General features: G+C 40.7%; 1 protein-coding gene and 1 pseudogene across 1 annotated transcript in view; both read right to left on the bottom strand.

Moving 5' to 3' along the window:
* The window catches only part of FAM129A (family with sequence similarity 129, member A), a 229096-nt gene that overhangs the window by 29322 nt on the left and 180630 nt on the right, over window positions 1-19144 (bottom strand). Inside the window, exons 7-10 of the mRNA XM_006872523.1 lie at window positions 17047-17151; window positions 16572-16734; window positions 5358-5545; window positions 1769-1930 (exon numbers count right to left, since the gene is read on the bottom strand). Coding sequence (XP_006872585.1) covers window positions 1769-1930; window positions 5358-5545; window positions 16572-16734; window positions 17047-17151 — 618 coding nt within the window. The remainder of the gene's footprint in view (window positions 1-1768; window positions 1931-5357; window positions 5546-16571; window positions 16735-17046; window positions 17152-19144) is intronic.
* On the bottom strand, window positions 12885-13664 carry LOC102841279 (annotated as a pseudogene).

Genomic DNA, 19144 nt, shown 5'->3' with positions numbered 1-19144 from the left:
CTCTCTCACTGCATCCTCCCACCTCACGGCTCTTTCTGTCTTTGTAAGCCTGGCTTGATACACTAAAGGGTTAGAAAATGGAAGTCGTTTAGATTTTCTTATTCTTTGCATTTGTAATTCTAGCAAGTTCAGCAGAGTCCAGAATCATCAAAGGGGTTCTGGTAAACTGTTGCCCAGTTTTGTACCAGGTGCTTCTTTCAGCCCTCTCAAATGTTAGGTAATGATAAGATATCTTTCTTAATCCTGCCCACCACTATTAAAGAAAAACAAAAACAAAAACTCTGCTTTCTTCCCTAAGATTATGATCTGACAGCATCCAATACACAACTTTATCATAGCATTTCCAAGACCATAATGAATTTGTCTAAGAATTGATCTCACTATGAACTCAATGAAGTGTGATTCCAAGAATGTCTGGTGCCCAGGAAGCTCTCCCAGACTGTTGAATAGAATTGTGTCCTCAAAAGTTCCAAGGATCACACCCTCTCTTCATTTGGAAAGCTCTGCACTGTAGGATAAGCACGACTGCAAGGTCGGTTTGAACCACAAGGTCAGCAGTTCGAACTCACCAGCCACTCTTCAGAAACCCTATACAGGGTCACTATGAGTCAGAACTGATGTGACAGCACTTAACAACAATATGGAAAAAGATCCTGGTGTGTCGCTGTAGGGAGAAGTATTGGATGGCCAACTGAAAGGCTGGCAGTTCCAACCCACCAGTCGCTCCTTGGAAACTCTATACAGGGTCACTATGAGTTGGAACTGACTCAGAGACACTGAACAATATGGAATAATATGGAAAAGAGTTTGTACTATTCATTCCTGTTTCTAGGGGAAATGTTCCATGTGGGGAAAAGAAAAGACAGTGTACTTAGTAGACCCAAAAAACTCAAATATGATGGCTGTGAAACTGTTATTTAGTATTATTATAGTTTTACTCTTAACTGGGCTAGGTAATTAAACCACTGGTTCTCAACCTTGGCTCCACACTAGAAGCAGTAGAAAGGGATTGAAGGAGGGAAAGCGCTTTAGAAAAAATTACCAAATGAGCAGAATGAGAATCACTGAGGGTGCGGTATGAATATTAGCATTTTCTAAAAGCTCCCAGGTGACCCTAATGTACAACCAAGGTCAAAGCACCAATTTGATAAATCAAGAGATGCTGTTTTGTTTCTCTCATATACCATAGTGGATAAATCTCAGCTACATGTTGTAGGATAAGCATTGGACTGCTAACCAAAAGGTTGATGTTCAAACCCACCAGTCACTCCACAGGAGAAAGAGGAGACTGTCTGCTTCCGTAAAGTCTCAGAAATCCTATACAGGGTCAGCAGGAGTCAGAATTGATTCAATGGCAATGGGAGATTCAGTGGCAATGGGTTTGGTTTGGGGTTCATCAGGAGTCCTGGTGGCACGGTGAGTAAACGTTCAGCTGCTAATCAAAGGTCACACCCACTGGAGAAAAGTATGGTGGTCTGTATCCATAAGGTTTGGAGCCTTGGAAGCCCAATGGGGCATTTCTACTCTATCCTCTAAGGTTGCTATGAATTAGAATCAACTTAATAGCTATGGTTTGGGTATGGTGTTCATCAACTTAGAAGAAAGATGAAGTCAGCTCTAAGGACAAAATACATCCTCACCCAACATGATGACTACGGACATGTACCCGGTTTCCCCCAGCTATACTAGCACACGGTCTCATTTGACAGCCCTTAATTCTTGGCTCTTGCTCCATCCTCATTCACACAGATGGTCCTGACAGTCCCACCTCTTGCATGTAGTTCTGGGTCCTCTGGATCACCAGGTCCACGTGGGGGAATCTGAAGCGGCTCCTGAGATCTTGCAGGCGCTCTTGAAGCAGGTTGACTTTACTATAACAAGGTTCCATCTTCATGGAATCCAGTGGAAGATTCATAAGCTTGTCTAGATGCTGCATTTTGGTGAAGAGAAAAATTAAACACCTTCAGATTTAGGAATGACATTATCTAAAATTCTAAACAATCAAATAAGCATTATTAGAGCAAATTACTAACTGGCTAAGGATATCTGTGACCTCTTTGATTGTCTTGTCTCCCTCCTTCAGTGTGTCCCTGCATGGTTTTATTGCTAGGGCAGCAAATGATTGGTAGAAAAAGTCAACTGGGCAAAGGAAAGACTCAGGGGTGCACTTAGGAGGCTCTCGTCCTTTAGGCTTTTGATGGTCTCCAAGCTCCCAAGTGCACAGCTCAAGGATGGGGCAGACAGGCAAGTTCTTTGGTGCATGGAAGTTCAGCTGGGTCCATGAGCCTCAAAAACCTCGCTTAATGAGTGGTGTTCCTCTCAGTAAACCCCTGACAGGTTAGGGGTGTTCCCTGGACTCATGTTCGCTGGATGCCAAGTTAGAGTTCCCCACAATTCTGAGGCTCTTTGGTGACAACAGTTTTCCTCTGCTGCAGGTTACTCTATGGAGCTAGTGCTGGGGAGGTACATAAAGCCTGAATGAGTACAGGGTTTCTTCTACTGTAATTTGCACAAGTCAGAACTCAATTGATAAGGTCATAGGGCTTCAGCAAAAGGACAGTGTCAGACTAAATCTGGCCCCAAGTGTAATTATATCCTGTTACACTAGGAAGGTTGTTGCAAACAAAATGCATGCTATTTTCTAAGTTTGTCTAAAAACACACTTAAAAATTAAATATTTGAGATTTGAAATGAACAGAAGAGTTAGTGGAAAGAAAGAAGACAGAGAGGAAGGAAATGGAAACTCTCAGGAGAGGTTCCCCACTCTAAGAACTGAGAAGCAAGGTGAGGAGAAAAACATACACAATGTAGGGAGTACTGTCTGATTATCAGAGCCCAGAAAAGGATATAGCTTCATTTCTCCAAACACACACAGAAATCTAGAGATCATCCATTTTTAGTGTGCTTTTAAAGGAAAATGCCCTAGGTGCATATGATTAATGAGCTTGGCGGATAATTGACAGGTTGAGGCCTGAGTCCACTCAGAGGTGAGCTACTTCCCAACAACCAGCCATTGCAAATCCCATGAAGCACAGGTTCTACTCTGATGCACATAGGGGAGCCAGGAGTCAGAACAGAGTCCTAGACAGTTGGGTTGGTTAGTTAAGAAGTGAGTTATAGAGGGTTTTGCTGAGATGGAATTAATGGTCAGAAGTATGCTGTTGAAAATTTTGCCTTGTTGCCCAGTTTTTAACAATAGATTTAAACAGATAAGGGAGGAAAACATGGGATACTAAAACTACCAGCCATTCTATGGGAGAAAGTTGAGACTTTCTGCTCCTGTAAAGATTTCCAGCCTTGGAAGTCCAATTCAGGGTCACTATGAATTGGAATCGACTCCACGGCACACCACTACCCCTTTGCTCCTATCAGACTGGTGAAAAGTTTTTGTAAACAAGTGATAACACTCTATTGCTGATGGGTATATAGGGCTACAGCCAAACCAAACCTGAATGGTGGAAATAAGAAAACTAAATCTACTTTTGGTATGTAAATGGAATATTTGTTAACATTAGAAATATGGCTAGTTTTCACTGTGCCCATCCTGTTCCAGGAATCTAGCCCATGACAATAAAAGCATCATTGTATAAAGTTATTTATTGCAGCTTTCATGGTGTTAGCAAGCATGGGATGATTAAATAAATCACAGTGCATACATAGTGATAATATTACACACCATTACAATGAAATAGCTAGACCAGTTAACTTAGGGGCAGTTTCATGAGTGTTTTTGAATGAGAAAAATAATAAGCAAAATAGTATGTGATGGGGCTTGAAAACATTTGTGAAAAGATGGAATTAAAAGATACTGGCTGATGAAATGAAATGCAGATGGGTCTCTTGTGATGCAATAGTGAATAATTGTTATCAGGACTGATTGTGAGGGATGGAAATGTAAAGGTCAACATTTTACAGCAAGGAGGGGAGTGATTAACTTTTCAGTCTAGGAGTGGAGGGCCCTGGGACCATCAATGGAGAAGAACAGAGAGCGGGACCCTACCCAGAGAAGCAGTGACACCTGAGATGGAGGCAGAGGTGATGATGCGGAGAGTGGCTGGGGACTTGAGATCCAGAGAGGGAAAGGGGCTGTGTGCTGATGACCGGGGGTGGGGGGAAGGCTTGCAGGGTATACCCTTTGGTTGGTTGATGATGCATGGATGAGATTGTAACTATGGCAATGAAACGATATATGATAGAATGAATGTAAAACCAATGGTCTCCCATGTAAACTATCACATAATTCACAATAAAACATTTATTAAAAAAAAAAAAAGATACTGACATTTTTCTATGAACTTTTGTTGCCCCCTTGTATATAGTATAATCTCATTTTGAATACGCAATCTAAGAAACAATGTATAAATGTGTGTGTGTAAAGACTATTCTACGTAGTTTATCACTACTTACTAGAGGAAAGGGTATGGTGTGGGGAGGGAAGAAAGGGAATAAAAGCAAGGAAAACAAGGCTCAAGAAGAAATTATCTTGTCTATATAGATGTGTGTATATGTATTGGCATAAAGAAGTGAGAAAGGAAATGAAACAGAGCTGTCTGGAACTAACTACTAACTTGTAGGGATGTCCACATGATTTGTTAAATGTAAAATCAAGTTGCTGAGTTGTATCTGTGTCAGTGATGCTCAAACATTAGGGTGAATTAGAATCTCCCAATTACATAGCTGCTGACACCCCCGACACCAGAGTTTCAAATTCAGAAGGTCTGGTGTCAGGCCTAAAATTTTTCATTTTCAAGTATCAATTTACTCTATAATCCCCTTCACTCAATTCACAGTAAAAAGTGTGTATATATATATATTAAAAAGTCTAATGAGACTGACACGGATCTATGTCATGATGCTGATCTATACTTTTATATATGAGGATATATATTTGTATGCACAAGGAGGATAAAGTATAGCCAAACACATACTAAACTATTTATATTAGTTAATTCAGAGAGTTGGGAGTGGAGATGACCTAGGAGTTGGGAGTGTACTAGGATTAGAGGCGTATGGGTGATGGTGGTTAATCTTACCTGTTTATAGTTCTGAGTACATTGCTTTACTTCTTTCAAATAGGTGATTTTTTGTAACTTGAAAACCATCAATAAAGAAAATCCAGTGGATGAATAGAGAGATGAATGAGCAGAAGGACAGATGGGTGGTTGGACATATATAAAGAAGGCTAGGTGGATGGAAAAATTGATGAATGGATGGAAGGGAGAGAGGGAATGAGGGGAGGAGAGAGGGAACGAGAAAGATAAATGCATGGACAGGTAACTGGTTGGTAGATAAAGCCACATAGACACGGACTAGTCAGGCAGACCATTCATACTCAGCTCCTGGACTTATTTTCTTACCTCCTTTAGTTGAACAGTATCTCTAGTTGTCTGAAAGCTCTGGCTGAGCTCATCCACTTCTTTTTCAAAGAGTGAGCGGACATCACTGAATCCTGAGCTCACTGGTCCCATGAGTTCCTCCAGAATGGATGCCAGGAATGGCTGCACACTCTCTGCACAGCTACGCTCCGCAGGCTCGGCCACCATAGCTGAAGTAGGAAAGAGCCAGAAAATTGTGACTTAGGGCAAAATTGGATTCAGACACACTGGAGCCAGGCCAGGACTGGAGGGTGCCCCAATGAGGCATTTAACAGGCAAGGCAAACTCAGAAGCATGAACCAGAAAATCTCAGAGAGTCCTGTACCAGTGTTCACCATTCTGGTGAGCACACTTTGAGAACTGGAACAAACAGAGCCTTTTCCTACTCTAAGCTTTCCTCTGCCCTAGGATGAGACACATCTTTCTACTTGGTCCCTAAAACATACAATGTTTAAAACAAAGGAGAAAATGCTGGTGGCTGACAGAACTATATAAATCACTATCATTCTATATACTGCAGTCCTGGTGTGGAGTTGTGTGTTAATATGCTGGACAACAAAGTCTGTTTGAACCACAAGGTTGGTGGTTCAAGCTCACCAGCCACTCCTAGGAAACCCTATACAGAGTCACTAGGGGCTGGAACTGACTTGACGGCACTTAGCAACAACAATAGCTGAGTACTTTAACCACACATGTCACCAGTGTTACTTGAATGGATCTACAAAGGAATTACCTCTGAAATCTAGGATCGGAACATTTACATTTTGCATATGTGAATTTTCCATTTGTTCCTACAATAGCATGTATTTATGATTCTATCGCCTTTTCTATTTCTTCTGTGAAGTCAGTGTGTTATGGGTAAGAGAGAAGACGTAAACATGTATTCCAGTGGGCAACCTTGAACTAAACATCTGCTTTTTTTAATAGGAAAAAGGTTGATTTGGCAAGACAAAATTTAATACTATTCAATATTTATTTTTCAGTGAATAAAGAAGTCTTCATTTTTCTTTGTTACATAGGGAATCAGATTATGACTCTTCACTCTTTTGTATTGGAATTTATTCTGTTAGGCAAAAAACAATTTCCAAAAGAAGATTTTCAGGTGCCAGGAACAACTGTTGTTGTTAAATGCCATCGAGTCGGTTCTGGCTCATGTTGTTGTGTTGTTGTCAGGTGCCATCGAGTCAGAACCTACTCATAGCGACCCCATGCACAGCAGAATGAAACAATGTCCGATCCTGGGCCAACCTCATTACTGCCGCCACACTTGAGTCCATCAATGATGCCACCTGGCCAATCCATCTCATTGGGGGTCTTCCTCTTTTTCTCCAACCCTCCATCTTACCAAGCATGATATCCTTCTCCAGTGACTGTTCCCTCCTGATAATATGTCCAAAATATGTCTGGCTCATAGAAACCCTGTATAGGGTTTCTGAGTAGCAGCTGATCGGTTTAACCCACAAGCTTGTGGTTAGCACTCTAGTGGGCATCCTAAAGCACCACACAGGGGCTCTATAACAACAGATGCTACTAAATTGTGAGAGGACAGACTATCAACCTGCCTTTGAATGTTGTTGTTGAGTGCTGTCGAGTTGGTTCCAATTCATATTGACCCTGTATAGAGTTTCCAAGGTGAATTTGAAACCCTGACCTTGTGGCTCAAACCTACTTTATAGTCAAGTGCTTATTCTACAGTGCCACACCAGGTAGGTTTAGAATCTTGAGACAGAACATCCTGATGTTTAGATTCACTATAGGTTTCCTATAATGACCCTGCACAACAGAATGAAACACTGCATGATCCTACACTATCCTCACAATTGTTAGGTCTGAGTCCACGGCTGTTGCCAATGTGTCAGTCCATTTTATTGATGCTCTTCCTCTTTTTGCTGTTACAAACAAGACTGTTGTTGTTGTTAGGTATCACCGAGTCAGTACTGACTCATAGTGACCCTATGCACAAAAGAACGAAACACTGCCTGGTCCTGCGCAAACCCCACAATTGTTGCTACATTCGAATCCATTGCTGCTGCCACTGTGCCAATACATTTCATTGAGGGTCTTTCTCTTTTTCTCTGACCCTCCACTTTACCAAATATTACATCCTTCTCCAGTGACTGGTCCCTCCTGACAATATGTCTGAAATATGAGATGAACTCTGGCCATCCTGGCTTCCAAGCAGCAGCATTCTGGCTGTACTTCTTCCAACACAGATTGGTTTCTTCTTTTGGCAGTCCATGGTACTTTTAATATCCTCCTTCAGCACCATAACACAAATGCATCAGTTCTTCTCCAGTCTTCCTTATGCACTGTCCAGCTTTCAAATGCATAAGAGATTATTAAAAACTTCATGGCTTAGGTCAGGCATAGTACTCAAACCGACATCTTTGCTCTTCAACACTTCAAAGAGGTCTTGTGCAGCAGATTTGCCTAATGCAACACGTTGTTTGATTTTTTTGACTGCTGCTTCAGTGAGTGTTGATAGTTGACATGAGCAAAATGAAGTCTTTGTCAACTTCAATCTTTTCTCTGTTGATAAGAATGTTGTTTATTGGTCTAGTGGTGAGAATTTTTGTTTTCTTGACATTGAGATGTAATCCATACCAAAGGCTGTGCTCTTTGATCTTCATCAGTAAATGTTTTAAGTCCTCTTCACTTTCATCAAGCAAAGCTGTATCATCTGCATATCGCAGGTTGTTAATGAGTCTTCCTCCAATCCTGATGCCACATTTTTCTTCATAGAACCCAGCTTCTCGTATTATTTGCTCAGCATACAGGTTGAATAAGTATGGTGAAAGAATACGAGCCAGGCTCACACCTTTCCTAATTTTAAACCATTTTGTGTTCCTTTGTTCTGTTTGAACAATTGCCTCTTGGTTTAGGTACAGGTTCCTCAGGAGCACAATTAAGTGTTCAAGAATACTCATTCTTTGCAATGTTGTCCATAGCTTGTCATTGACCACATACTAGAAAGCCTCTGCATACTCAATAAAGCACAGGTAAACATCTTCTGGAAATCTCTGCTTTCAGCTAAGATCCATCTGACGTCAGCAATGATATTCTTTATTCCACGCCCTTTTGTGAATCTGGCTTGTTCTCTGTCAGTGTATGGTTGCAGCCATTTTTGAATTATATTTAGCAAAATTTTACCTGCATGTAATATTAATGAAATCGTCTGATGATTTTCACATTCCATTGGGTCAATTCTCTTAGAAATAAGCACAACTATGAATCATTTCCACTCATTTGGCCAGATAGCTGTCTTCCAAATTTCTTGGCATAGATGAGTGAGTGCCTCCAGTGCTGCATCAGTTTGTTGAAAGGTTTCAATTTGTTTTCCATTAATTCCCAGAGCCTTGTTCTTTGCCAGTGCCTTCATTGTACCTCGGACTTCTTCTTTTGGTATCATTGGTTCTTAATCATATGCTACCTCTTGAAATGGTTGAACATCGACCATTTCTTTTTGGTACAGTGACTCTGTGTATTCCTTCCATCTTCTTTTTATGCTTTCTGCATCATTCAATATTTTGCCCATAGAATCTTTCAATATTACATGTCAAGGTTCGAATTTTTTCTTCAGTTCCCTCAGCTTGACAAATGCTGAGCGTGTTCTTCCCTTTTGGTTTTCTAACCCCAGGTCTTTGCATATTTTGCTAAAATATTTGACTTTGTCTTCTTGAGCTGCCTTTTAAATTTTTCTGTTCAGCTTGTTTACCTCCTCATTTCTTCCATTTGCTTTAGAATTTCTATGCTGGAGAGCAAGTTTCAGAGAAATCTATTTTGGTCTTTTCCTTCAATTTTGTCTTCTTAATGACCCTTTGCTTTCTTCCTGTATGATGCTTTTCATGTCATTCCACAACTCTTCTGGTCTTGAGTCTTTAGTGTCTAATGTATCAAATCTATTCTTGAGATGATCTCTAAATTCAGGTGTTCAAAGTCATATGTTGACTCTCATGGACCTGTTTTTAATTTTTGCTGCTTCAGTTTGCCTCTAGGGCTGCATCAGTTTGTTGAAAGGTTTCAATTTGCACATAAAATTACACATAAACAATTGAAGGTCTTTTCCACAGTCTGTCCCTGGCTATATTTTGGCTGATGATATGGAGCTTTTCCACCGTGTCTTTCCACAGATGTAGTCAATTTAATTTCTGTGTATTCCATTTGGTGAAGTCCATGTGTATAATCATCTTCTATGCTGTTTAAAAAAGGTATTTGCAATGCAAAAGTCACTGGTTTTGCAAAATTGTATCATGTGATCTCCAGCATCTTTTCTATCACCAAGGCCATATTTTCCAACTACTCATCCTTTCTCTTTGTTCCCAACCTTTGCATTCCAGTCACCAGTAATTATCAATACATCTTGATTGCATATTTGATCAAATTCAGACTGAAGAAGTTTATAGAATTATTCAATTTTATCATCACTGGCTTTAGTGGTTGGTGTGTAAATTTGAATAATAGTGGCATTAACCAGTGTTTCTTGTAGGCTTTTGGATAGTATCCAATAACAGACAGTGGTTGTACTTCAAGACAGATCTTGATATGTTCTTTTTGATGATGAATGCAACACCACTCCTCTTCAATGTTTCATTATCGGCATAGTAAACTATGTGCCTGTCAGATTCAAAATGACCAATACCAGTCCATTTCTGCTCAGTAATGCCTAGGATATTGATGTATATGCATTCCATTTCATTTTTTACAATTTCCAATTTTCCGAGATTCATACTTTGTACATTCCCTGTTCTAATTATTAATGGATGCTTGCATCTGCTTCTCTTAATTTTGAATTGTGCCCCATCAGCAACCGAAGGTTCCAAAGGCTTTACTTCACTCATGTCATCACAGTCAACTCTACTTTGAGGAGACAGCTCCTCTCCAGTCATATTTCTAGTGCTTTCCAACGTGAGGGGATCATCTTCTAGCACTACATCTGACAATATTCTAGTGCTCTTCATCATGTTTCAATATTCAATATTCTGGTGCTGACAGTGTTCCACTGCTATTCATAAGGTTTTCAATGAATCAATATTCAGAAGTCATCGTCTCTACTTCCTAATCTGTCTTCATCTGGAAGCTCAGCTGAAACCTGACCACTGTGGGTAACCTTGCTGACATTTCCAATACTCATGGTATAGCTTCCAGAATCACAGAAACACACACGCTGTCACAGTATGACAAACTGACAAATGAGTTGTAGGCAAACAAGATGGTTTTCATTGATTTTGCTTTACTCAAATGCCCATTCTTTTCTTCTTCCCCATCCAGGAAGGAATGAGTTTCTTTATAAACTTGGCCTAATTCCATGTTTAATTGGGATATATAAAATTCAAGTCATTGTAATTCAAATCCTAGTCCAACACCAGTGATGTTTTCTTTCAGTGCCTAATTCCTATAAAGCATATCCTTAAAGCTTCTGATTGTTTTCCACTCTTTGTTTGTAAATTTTCTTTCATAGTATGAAAGAATTTTGGAATTGAACCACAACCTGGAAAGCTAGTCTTCATTATATCAAATCCAACCTGTAGCACACGCTCAGAAAAAAGTACTGCATAGGCCCCCTTGATGTCAGATGCTAACATTGAAACTGGGTTAAGGATTCAGTGAGTCCTTTGCAAGAACTGGTTTTCCTTCTGAAGTGCTTTCAAATGAATCTTATTTGAAGGAAGATTCAATTTCTCTACAACCAATTTCCTTATCATCAGATGACCAGTCAAGGCTGCCTTAGTATCCTGAGCAAAGAGGACTGGACCACTGGCTCCTTCTCCTTGGGATAGATGGATCACACCTCCAGCAGCCAATCAGTTCTTCTTGGTAGTCAAGTTTTACAGGTAAAGGCCCAGTGCATGCCCTCCTTTGCTGAAACCTCACCACCACCTCCAGGCTGAGAGAGCATTGATGCTCTATAGTTGATTCTTGATATACATCATAGTTATGTTGGATATGGTCACCAAGAACACTGAATTTGCTAAGACTGAACAATTGCTAAGAGAGTACAGATTTGGGCTTTGCAAGCCTCTGATCACAACATTTTTGTCAACTAATCAATACACATTTTTAAAAAGACCCCTTATTTGAAATACAGTTGACTCATTAACATTGACTTCATGGCAAACAGTACTATGAACCATGCTTAAGCAATGCTTATCTAACACAGTATTTTCTTCTTAAGAAACATCATAGACTTCTTACACTTAGAAACACTAGACAGCACTTCAACACTCTGCTTGGGGGCCATTTAAAAAAGACAAAATCACCAACAAGAAGCACAAACATTGGAAGAATGTGGTAATAAATAGACAGCAAAAAGAACACTAGTTTACAGGATGAGAGCTGAAACAAGAAGTAGAGCTTCACTTTGTTCACTCTCAATTGAGAACCTGCGCTTTGGCAACTCAAACTCTTCGATGCTCTGCACATGTGCATGTCTGCAGTAGCTGTGGAAACACCGAGTATTGATGTAGAGTTACAAGTAAATTTTAGCTAGTAGGCAAACTGGTGTCTTTGAATTCTGGTGTTGGCAAAGAATCTTGATAATACCATGGGCTGCCAGAGGAACAACAAATCTGTGTTGCTTCTTTAAGTACAACCAAAATGCTCCTTAGAATCAAGGGTGACAAGACTTCATCTCATGTACTTGGGACATGTTGTCATGAGAGACCCATCCCTGGAGAAGGATATCATAGTTGGTAAAGTGGACAGTTACAGAAAAAGAGGAAGGCCCTCCAACAGTTAGTCTGACACAGTGGCTGCAACAATGGGCTCAAACATAGGAATGATTATGAGGATGGCACAGGACCAGCCAGTGTTTAGTACATAGGATGGTAGGCGTTGGAACTGACGCAATGCACATAACAACAACAGGCAAATTCTCAAATATAGAATTCATGAATAATGAAGTTAGACTAGAATGGAGGTTTCAGAATAATCATGAACACTGGTGATATGCAGTGCAGTGCAGATTTAGTAGCAGCTTGCCACTCTGACATGCTCTGTGGGTAGAGCGTGGCTCCAATAGTAGATGTGGGAGGATGGGTTCCACTGTTCGCCTCCAAGCTGCGGCTGCTCCACCTCTCTGCCTGATCTCCCATGAAAGCCCATTTCCCCATGTGCTCCAGCCCCTGCTCTGAGCCTTTCACCTGTGCCTGCCTTCCTTGCTCCACCTCTGCTGGGCCACATCCTGCTCACCTCTTCAAGGTCAGTTCAGAGTTCACCCACCATTTGAGCCCACTGTTGCGGCCCCTGTGTCAGTCTACTTGTGGAGGGCCTAATGCTCTGAAACCGCTGCAGTACTTTCTGAACTGGGCTCTCTGGATGTTTCCTCATGGGCTCAACAAATTCCATATCCCACACACGTATGCTCTGCTATTTTTTTTCTTTTTTAAGTCCTATATCAACTTTAATTTTCTTTATCATTAAAAATTAAGACACGTTTTCCTCAATCAGATATTTTTATCCTTAATACAAAATACATTATTATAAGCCTTATGCTTATATCTGAATGTTTCTTCAGTCATCACTTTCACTTCCTGAGTCACTCAGCTGCAAATCATTTCTTAAAATATTCATCATAAGTCCACTGATGTTATGAAATCTGTTATGACTGGCATTTAGATCAGGAATGCTGCACTGTGGCCTGGCAGCCAACGGATGATGTCCTGAGGTATATAGTTCCCTGGATCAGAAGACGATCTGTACTCTTCATTTTCTGAGTCACTAGAACTATCCTCACTACTTGAAGATGATGAACTTTTAGAATCTGATGAACTATCACAGCTACTCATCTGGTCCATAAAACTAGCTTCTGTCTTCAGTTCTCTTTCAACATCATCCATTGGAGATGCTGGGGACATCTTATCTTTGGGTGGAGAATGTTTTACAGTATTAGGAGTCCTAGGTGAATTCCAGATTTATTGCTGCTGTTGCTCGATATGAGACTGAATTTTACTACTTCCTTCAACTCTTGTTTTCTTTACAGTGATGTTTTTCTAGTCAGCATTCTCCAGTATCATGGTTAATAATCAATATGCATTCTTTTAAGTAAGGGTTCTTTGAACCCTTGAAAACAGTTACTGGGAGAGTGGAACCCTCTATATTTGGGAGAGGTATTGTCACCTGTTCACCTTTGCCAATCTCAAGGTCCCCTTCACAAGAAGTGTCAATAGAAGCAGGTTTGAAGTCATAGCACATAGTGTGGAAGGCACAGCGCGGATGCTTCTTAAAACTCTCGCCCAATCTGAGAACCCACTGGCGATTGCCAAAGTGCAAGTGTCTTGCCGCTCCATTCATTGTTACCCTCGGGCTCCGACTAGGCATCCATTATTGACACTCATGACCATCTGCCACTGCTCTGCTATTTTTCAAGCCTATGGATATGTTATTGTTTATTCATAATATTAATTCATAGACTTCCCGAAGCTAAGGCAAAGGTTAGGAAGCAATTAAGCACAGCAATTATGAGTAAAAAAAATGGGAGCTAGAACAGGTAGTTTTGGAGACTGACTCTGTAACACACTAACTTTCAAATTGGGCAAGTTAATTAACCTGTGTCTCACTTTTTTCATCTGTAAAATGGAGATATTAAGAGTAATTACACCTCAGGATCATGGTGAGGATTCAATGAATTTATCTTGGAAGTACTCCTTAATGCTTAGGTCTTATATCTGTTGGCATTATCATTTTTCCAATCGATAGACTCTAAAACATTATTCATTATGAGGAGTCCACATAGTTTTTTGGAGTTAGAATGGGATCAGGCTCCAAGCTGGGTATCAAGGTATTCTTCGTTCTTGCCTCTCTTGTGGCATTTAATCACATATTTTTTTCAACTTTAGTGACCTTCAGAAGGAGGCGCTAATAGTTATCTTCTTTGGATCTTCAGAGTCACTGTTGTTGGCAGAAGAATAAATAACGCTTACTGGATAAACAATTGTGGGACAGAACAGAAGGTCCATTGCTTTACTTTCAGAAATTGTATAGGAGGAAATGGAGAGACCACTATTTAAGACTCCCGAACTTGTTTCTTTGTTTTTAATCCAAAGCCCTTTCTCAATGCAAACTGAAGTACACTTCCTGTTATAAAGTGGGAGAGCAGAGGCCTGGTTAAAATGTGTTTCTGATATATCATTTGTAAAAGATCTGATTATTATTATCTGTCAAGAATTCTTTTAGGAAAGAAACTCTAGTCTGGGCTGGAATCTTTTTCAATTTTCTGTAGGGATATACTCTAGAGCTTTAGAAGAGAGTGAGATAGATGTTTACTCAGACCATGAGAACAGCCACTTCTAGGCCCAGATTAGCACCAGATAACAGGAAGTTTGGCACAGAAGTTAGGTTTTGGCAGTTTTAATTTGTATAAAATATTTCAATATATAGTCAACTCTAGATTTAGTTGCATTAGGGCTGTTATTGTTTTTAAGTGTTGTTGAGTCAGTTCTGTCCCAAAGTGACCCCATACAGGTTTCTGAGCAGCAGTTGGTAGGTTTGAACTGCTGATCTTGCAGTTAGCAATCCAGTGTTTATCCTACAGCAACATACCAGGACTAGACACAGCACATAGAAGACACTGAAGTTAATTTATATTTGGGTTGGGAAGGCATGAACAGACACTGAGAGACACTGTAGTCATGCCTCCTGGATTCTCCTCACCGCAGGACCTGCTCAAAGGATCTCCTGCCCCCAACAAGCTGGGCAGCAATGTGAAGAGGTCAAGAATTACAAACAATATCCCACCAAGCAGGCAACCACTTGTTAGACTGTAAGCCTCCTGAGGATAAGAACTTGGTCCTCCCTGTTCACAGTTAAAGTTTTACCACCTTGCTCAATAAACTCGCTAAATATTTGTAAATGAATGAGAGTGAGAAAGAGAAAAAGAAAGTAAATATTCTGAGAACTATAGAAGATCACTGACAAACAATCACAAACGAGCAAGCATGCTTTTCCTCTGAAGTGACAGTCACCATCAGTGGCTTTGCTGGAACATGGGGGAGGCCAGATAGAATGCAGAACTCTATAGAATTATTTGTCCTGCAGAACTCCATCAAGACTATCCAAGACTTTTTGTATGGATAGACAAACATTTTCTCTCAAGAGTTAAACAGTGAATATTTGAGGCTTTGCAATCCATAGATCTCTGTTCCAATGACTCAACTGCTATTTTAGCATGAAACTAGTCATGTGCTATACAGAAATGAATGGGTGTGGCTGTGTTCCAATAAATCTTTATTTACAAAAACAATTTGAGGGCCAGATTTGGCCTACCAACCAGAGTTTGCTGACCCTGCTCTGTGTACCCTTCTGTTCTCAGAAGAGGACACAGGGCACAGAGAAATCACGTGGCCTCTCAAAGGCACATGACTAGATACAGTGTGAGGTGAAGCTGGAATTCAAATTTATTGATTCCAAGTCAAAAATGTGGGCTTTCCTGTCCAAGGAAAATCCATCTCTTCATTGATTCAAATGCTTACTGAGTGCTTGTATGTTTCAGGTATGGTGCTAAACACTGAGGATACCTGAATGAACCAAGGAACCACAACTCTGCTCTTAGAGGGGGTCCCAGCAAAGGTAGAGATCATTAAAAGTTAGTATAAGAAGTGCTGCAATGGGAAAAGTAAAGGCAGTAGCAGAGTGCAAAGGCACCACCGCAAGGCAAGAAACGTTTCCTCAGCCTTATATCCGTGAAGTGTCTGTGAGAAAGCCCAAGCCCTTACCAGCACCTCTGACACACTAGTTCTTACAAATGTTATCACCTCTTCTCAATTTCTTCCATTTAATAGTCCTCTGAAACCATTTGAAGAGCCCTGGTGGCATGGTGGTTAAGTGTTTGGCTGCTAACCAAAAGGTCAATGGTTTGAACCAACCAACTGCTGTACAGGAGAAAGATGTGATAGTCAGCCTCTGTAAAAGATTTATAGGCTTGGAAACCCTGTGAGGTAGTCTACTCTGTCTAATAGGGCCACTCTGAGTCCACTGGGTTTGATTGGATGGGTTTCTGAAACAATTAATCCTAAGTCTGCAGCGGATCCTCCAAATATGTTGTTGTTGTTAAGTGTTACCAAGTTGGTTCTGAACCATAACAATCCTATATAGGGTTCCCAAGGAGTAGTTAGTTGATGGATTTGAACTGCTGTCCTTGAGGTAAGCAGCTGAAATATACATCTTAGTTCATTAATAGGAGCATGGATTATCTCTACTGACCTTTGATCTTTCCAGTTAAGAAGTTCTTTGAGTTCACAATCTGATCCATGTCTGAACGGATAGTTCCTTCCAGGCCCTTTGTCAGACTTCGGCATTCCTCCTTCAAGGCATTTAATCCTTCTGAGACTTGAAGCTGAACCAGGTTGTAGGCCTCCTCCAGGAGCTGCAATATAAATCAGGCTCTGTTATGTAAAAATGCCTCACAAAGTCAAGTCGAGGTATGAGGCTTCATCACAGACTACCATAATATAAACAACACTGCACACACATTCTAATGTTGTCTTTCAAACTTCAAGTCTGTTTGGATTAGTCCTCATGTAAGTGAGAATGAACAGGCTCAATATAGACAGTTTTCCACCCAGGAAGGAACTATTAAAAAACAAAATAAAAACAAACAACAACAAAAAAGCTGCCTTATAAAGAGAAGTGAATGTTCACTTGAGGAAAACAGTTGCAGGACAAAATAATCACTTACTCCGAACCAGGCCCTCTTCCTGTCATTCTTCTTCCCCTTCATTTTAGGCAGAAGGTCTGTCTGGAGGGTTGGCAGGAGCTCCTCCATCACTAGGTTACTCAGGATCTGCAGAGTGGAAGAGAGCCCCCACAGTGGCAAGTCAGTGGGGTCAGACTGTATTAGAACATCTGGCCAAAGGTGCCGTGGCTGTCACTATCCGAGGTTATCCATGGTTGTTGAGGTTAAATGGAGTTTGTTAGGTTGGAAATCTGAGGTCACAGGCATCTTGGCTAAGACAATCTTAATTGCTCTTAAACATTCACCAGGAACAATAATGCCTGCTTATTATACATGTTTCCCATCAGAAAAAGAAATCAAATTCCTCACCTTCAAACTTTGCATATTCAAACTAGAAGAACCTACTACATTGTGGACAATTATGGGTAAGGACATCCTTAGCAAAATTGGGAAGTAGGTCAGGCTTGGCTTCAGTGGCTGACTCTTAGTTTCCCTAGGAATCTAAGAGTCTTCATGATCTTTGTCCCTACTGTTTCCTGAGAACCTCCTCCCACCTTCTATGAAGTTTGGAAAAAGAAAGGAGTAATTGTGTGGGCTGAGCAGAATATAGGATATCTCAAGTTGTACTAATCTTAGAAGAAATGCAATCAGAACACTCCTTGGAAAGCAAGGGTAGTGAGACTTCATCTTGCTCACTTTGGACATGTCATCAAAAGAAACCAATCATCAGAGAAGACCGCCATTTTTGGTAAATGAAGGGTCAGTGACAAAGAAGGAAACCTTCAAGGAGATGGATTGACACAAAATGGCTACAACAGTGAGCTATAACATGTGAAAAGTTATGGAGATGGTACAGGGTTGGGCAATGTTTCCTTCTGTTATATACAAGGCCGCCAAGAGTCAGAGGTGACCCAATAGCAACCAACAACAGTAACACGTTTTCCATTGTTTTAAAAAATTGTTTCCAATTCTTTTCACTCAAATTTTGTTGGTATCAATGGAAATGATTTAAAAAAAAAAAAAAAAAAATCCAAGCAGTATTGTACGCATCCACTCATGGGCACCAGGCAGTGCTGGCCCCTTCTGACTCCCACTGACCTCCAATTGGAGCAGCCTTGCTATTCAAATTCACTTTCATTGTGAGCCTTTTGGGGCTCACTGCTCAGCTTTCAATCTTAGGCTGCAAACTAAGATTTATAAGAAGGCACGAGTAGTTTTAGAGATGGAGGCAGGCAGAAAAGTGGAGAATTAACATGATACGACTGTTCTGCGAATTTAAGGAACGTTTTTCTAAAATAATTGATTGCTTCCCTCTCACTTCTTGTAAAAATTCAAGTTAAGCTTTCAGAATTAAAAACAATTCTCTCTGTGGTCACTAGTCAATCTCACACTTGTGGATACACTGATGAAGTCACTAGATGTTGCCTTTAACCCGGCTCAGTGACAGCAGGGTGTAACGCTACAGCTGAATGAAACAGGAACACTCCCAGGGTGGAGGTGGACCAGCTGCCCAGTCCCAGTGAGCCTCTGGGTCCCTGAGAGAGAAGGCTGCTCGGGTCAATGCAGTCAAGTGTGGCTCCTGCCATCTGCAATTCGGGACTATGTGGTGTGACAAAGATTATAATGGGGACAAGACTGTCATTGCTGTTGTGTGCTGTCCAGTTAGTTCTGACTCATAGCAACCTTATATAGGGCTTCCAAGAGTAGCTGGTTGTTTGAACTGTCAACTTTTGGGGGAGCAGTTCTGTACTTTTCTTATGGCTCACACCAGGACTGCTACCAGTACTGGCAATTCATAGGTTGTTGTTATTGTTGTTAAGTGCCATCAAGTCGGTTCCGACTCATAGCAACCCTGTATAGGGTTTCCAGGAGCGGCTAGTGAGCTTGAACAACCAACCTTGCAGGTGAAACCAAAAGGTATGTTTTTCTCTTTTTTGGAGCCAGTCTCTAGGAATAGTCAAGAGCTAGATAACTATTTTCTGATGACTTTTAGAGGAACTTGTCACACAAGCTTCATGCCATTCAGCAGGTCCAAAAATTAGATTCAAGTAGGTCATTAATGGAGACCTGGTGTGGCATTGTGAGATAAGCGTTGGACCAC

The sequence above is a fragment of the Chrysochloris asiatica genome, unplaced genomic scaffold (assembly GCF_000296735.1).
Source record: "Chrysochloris asiatica unplaced genomic scaffold, ChrAsi1.0 scaffold00203, whole genome shotgun sequence".
Lineage (NCBI taxonomy): Eukaryota > Metazoa > Chordata > Mammalia > Afrosoricida > Chrysochloridae > Chrysochloris > Chrysochloris asiatica.
The sequence above is the reverse complement of the archived record's forward strand: the minus strand, read 5'-3'. Positions and strand labels throughout refer to the sequence as shown.